This window comes from Prenolepis imparis, unplaced genomic scaffold (genome assembly GCF_030444845.1).
Source record: "Prenolepis imparis isolate NDT839.2.m4 unplaced genomic scaffold, iyPreImpa1.0 SCAF_1, whole genome shotgun sequence".
Lineage (NCBI taxonomy): Eukaryota > Metazoa > Arthropoda > Insecta > Hymenoptera > Formicidae > Prenolepis > Prenolepis imparis.
The window spans coordinates 26,831,220-26,833,836 of record NW_028141159.1 but is presented as its reverse complement, the minus strand read 5'-3'; the positions used below and the strand labels follow the sequence as shown (position 1 = coordinate 26,833,836).

Sequence of the window (2,617 nt, the reverse complement as noted above, 5' to 3'; positions counted from 1 at the left end):
ACAGATCATCATATCCTCGCACTATGACATGTCTTCGGGGAAAATTTTTTCTCGCCGGCGCGTGCAGTTCGTTCACCAACTGCCGTCTCTCCAAACTATGTTGTTTCATCGCTTCGTCGGTTTTTCCCGATCGTCGTTTACTGTTGCTTGTTTTATCGCTCATTTCCGTTACTGACCCGTTCCTGAGCCGTTCGTAGCCGTTCTTGAGCCGTTCGTAGCCGTTCTTGACCCGTTCTTGAGCCGTTCGTAGTCGTTACTGACCCGTTCCTGAGCCGTTCGTAGCCGTTCTTGAGCCGTTCGTAGCCGTTCTTGACCCGTTCTTGAGCCGTTCGTAGTCGTTCTTGACCCGTTCTTGAGCCGTTCATAGCCGTTCTTGCGTTGTTTACTTCCGTTCTTGACCCATTCGAAAATCGTTCTTGATTCGTTCGCAGCCTTGTTCACAGTCGTTTCTAACCCGTTCGTAGCCGTTCCTGACCCGTTCGCAACCGTTCCTGACCCGTTCGCAGCCGTTCCTGAGTTGATAGTAGCCTTGTATGTAGCCTTTAATGACTTGTTCGTAGCCTCGTTCGCATCCCTGCTTGAGTTGTTCGTACCCTCGTTTGCACCTGTTGCTAGGCCGTTCACTACCACTACCACTCATTGTAGTTAGATAGCAGTTCGATAATCCTTCGTAGCCGTTCGATAATTGCTCGTAGCCGTTCGTAGATGTTTGATAACGGTTCGATAACCGCTCCTAACCCGTTCACTGCTGCTCATTCAGGTTGATAGTCGTTTTTGAGTTAGCATTAGCTGTACGTTGAAGTTCGTTTATCGCAGTCTGTACTGCTCGCACGTCCTTCTCGAACGAAGTCAGCTTCTCATCTGATTCTTTCTGATGATTCATCAATCTTTTAACGTAGGATTCCACATACAGTTTGTTGACAGCATCAGTGTCAGCTTCAGGTTGCGCTACACGACGAATCTTGCGCGATCTTGCATTATAGTCTGTAGCGACACGACACAGAGCGTTTCCGCGCACATAACTTCTCACCAATCTATCCCAATGATCGCTTGTGCCAGTTGCATCATTTCTCCGTTCGAATAATCCAAATTTGTTGATAGGCATTTTTCGATGCGAATGACGTCGATCGACTGATTAGTTTTGCCGAGACCCCGTTTAATTTATAATAATGCCTGCTTCGCGAAGTTCCTCGATGATCGACAGGATCTCATTGTCGTGAGCGTTGTGGCCAGCTCGGCGCGAAGCATCGAGCAATCGTACCCGATCCACTAGCTCGTTGGGGTCGTCCCAGTGCACGTAATCAATTTTATTGTCGGTTAGCGTCATCGCTTGAGGCATGAATACACCCTTTCCAGATTTTTTCTTTTCAATTGACATCAACGGTGCGATTATTTGTTTGTACTTGTATCCCCTGTTGCTTCGTAATTGGCCTTGTGTGTCATAATTGCGTTTATGCGCATTCGTCGCCAATAATATGCTCTTGTATTTTTGCATATCGTCTTCCGTGTAAATAACATCATCGGGAATCCTCTTGAAGACTAGCTCGTATAATCCAGGTGTACCAATGTACTTTACTTTGTCTATAATTATAGAGTAATATTTATCCATGTCGAATTGTTTGTTACCGAGCAACATTCCATCCTTTTCGAAATAGACACCATATACGTGATCAATCTCATTTTTTTTATCGCCACCGAGGAGAGCACCCATGTATTTTTGTCCCAGTGGTCCGAAGTGCTCTCGCAACATTTTTTGACCTTCCGACGTTTGTAACGTGTTTCGAACGGATGTTTCAAGTGAATTGCTTGTGGTTTCGAAAACATTTTCGTTTGCGAGTGATTCGGGTATTGTAAATGGTAGGATTCTCGTTGTCGCGGACTGTGTAGAGGTGGACGGTGTAGAGCTTATCGGTGGTTCATCCAGTAAAAATCCGTCCGATGTACGTGATGTCGATGAGCGATTTGTGTTTGGTCGTTTTCTCTTTTTCAGTGTCGCATTTTCCTCCTTCTCCTCGTACCGCTTAACAGCGGGTAACGTTTTAATTTTCACGTCAGCTTTACTCTCAGGTTCGTTTTTCACTGCGATCAAGCTCGCGTTGTCGACAATCTTTTGTAGTGGTTCGATAATAGGTTTAAAGTGAGTCTTGACTGCAATATCGTCATCGATCTTACCAGTCTTTAAAGCACGATGTTTCTTACGGATCGATTCGCTCGTTTTCACAATTTCCTTCGCAATCTTTTCACGCTCGCGAATGTTATGGTTATCAGCCATGTCTGCAGAGTGTTCGCATTTCACTCTTCTCTACAGAATATCGGCAGCGACTAATCGTTTTGTGGTATCGCAAACTCATTAAATCCTTTTCTGTATCGCCCGTTTGTAAGCAAGCTGTCCTTGTCTATCACTAGGAATCCATACTTTTGTTGCCAACAAATACGACATAATTTACTGAAATCTTCATACGACATGTCGGTATTCACATGATCGTTGTACACGTGTTTCAAGTTGATACCATCCTGTTTAAACAAGATCAGTAAGTTCGCGTTGTCGCGTATAAGATGTTTTGGTATTCTCGCGTACGTCTGACAGAGATAGAAGCAATCAACGTTCGAGTGGCGT

General features: G+C 44.9%; 1 protein-coding gene across 1 annotated transcript; it reads right to left on the bottom strand.

Annotated features, from left to right (window-relative positions):
* Positions 1 to 1,156: 1,156 nt before the first annotated feature.
* On the bottom strand, positions 1,157 to 2,272 carry LOC145938854 (uncharacterized). Its single transcript, XM_083042671.1, has 2 exons — positions 2,019 to 2,272; positions 1,157 to 1,979 (listed from the first exon to the last, which is right to left on the bottom strand). The coding sequence occupies exons 1-2, from the start codon at positions 2,270 to 2,272 to the stop codon at positions 1,157 to 1,159; spliced, it is 1,077 nt and encodes a 358-aa protein (XP_082898797.1).
* Positions 2,273 to 2,617: the final 345 nt, after the last annotated feature.

What these genes read in the sequence shown, in the direction of transcription:
- LOC145938854 (XM_083042671.1), bottom strand. Translation starts at nt 2,272, where the DNA reads ATGGCTGATAACCATAACATTCGCGAGCGTGAAAAGATTGCGAAGGAA. An exon ending in ACGTTACCCGCTGTTAAGCG is followed by an intron (nt 1,980 to 2,018) that starts GTACGAGGAGAA and finishes ACTGAAAAAGAG; the next exon opens with AAAACGACCAAACACAAATC.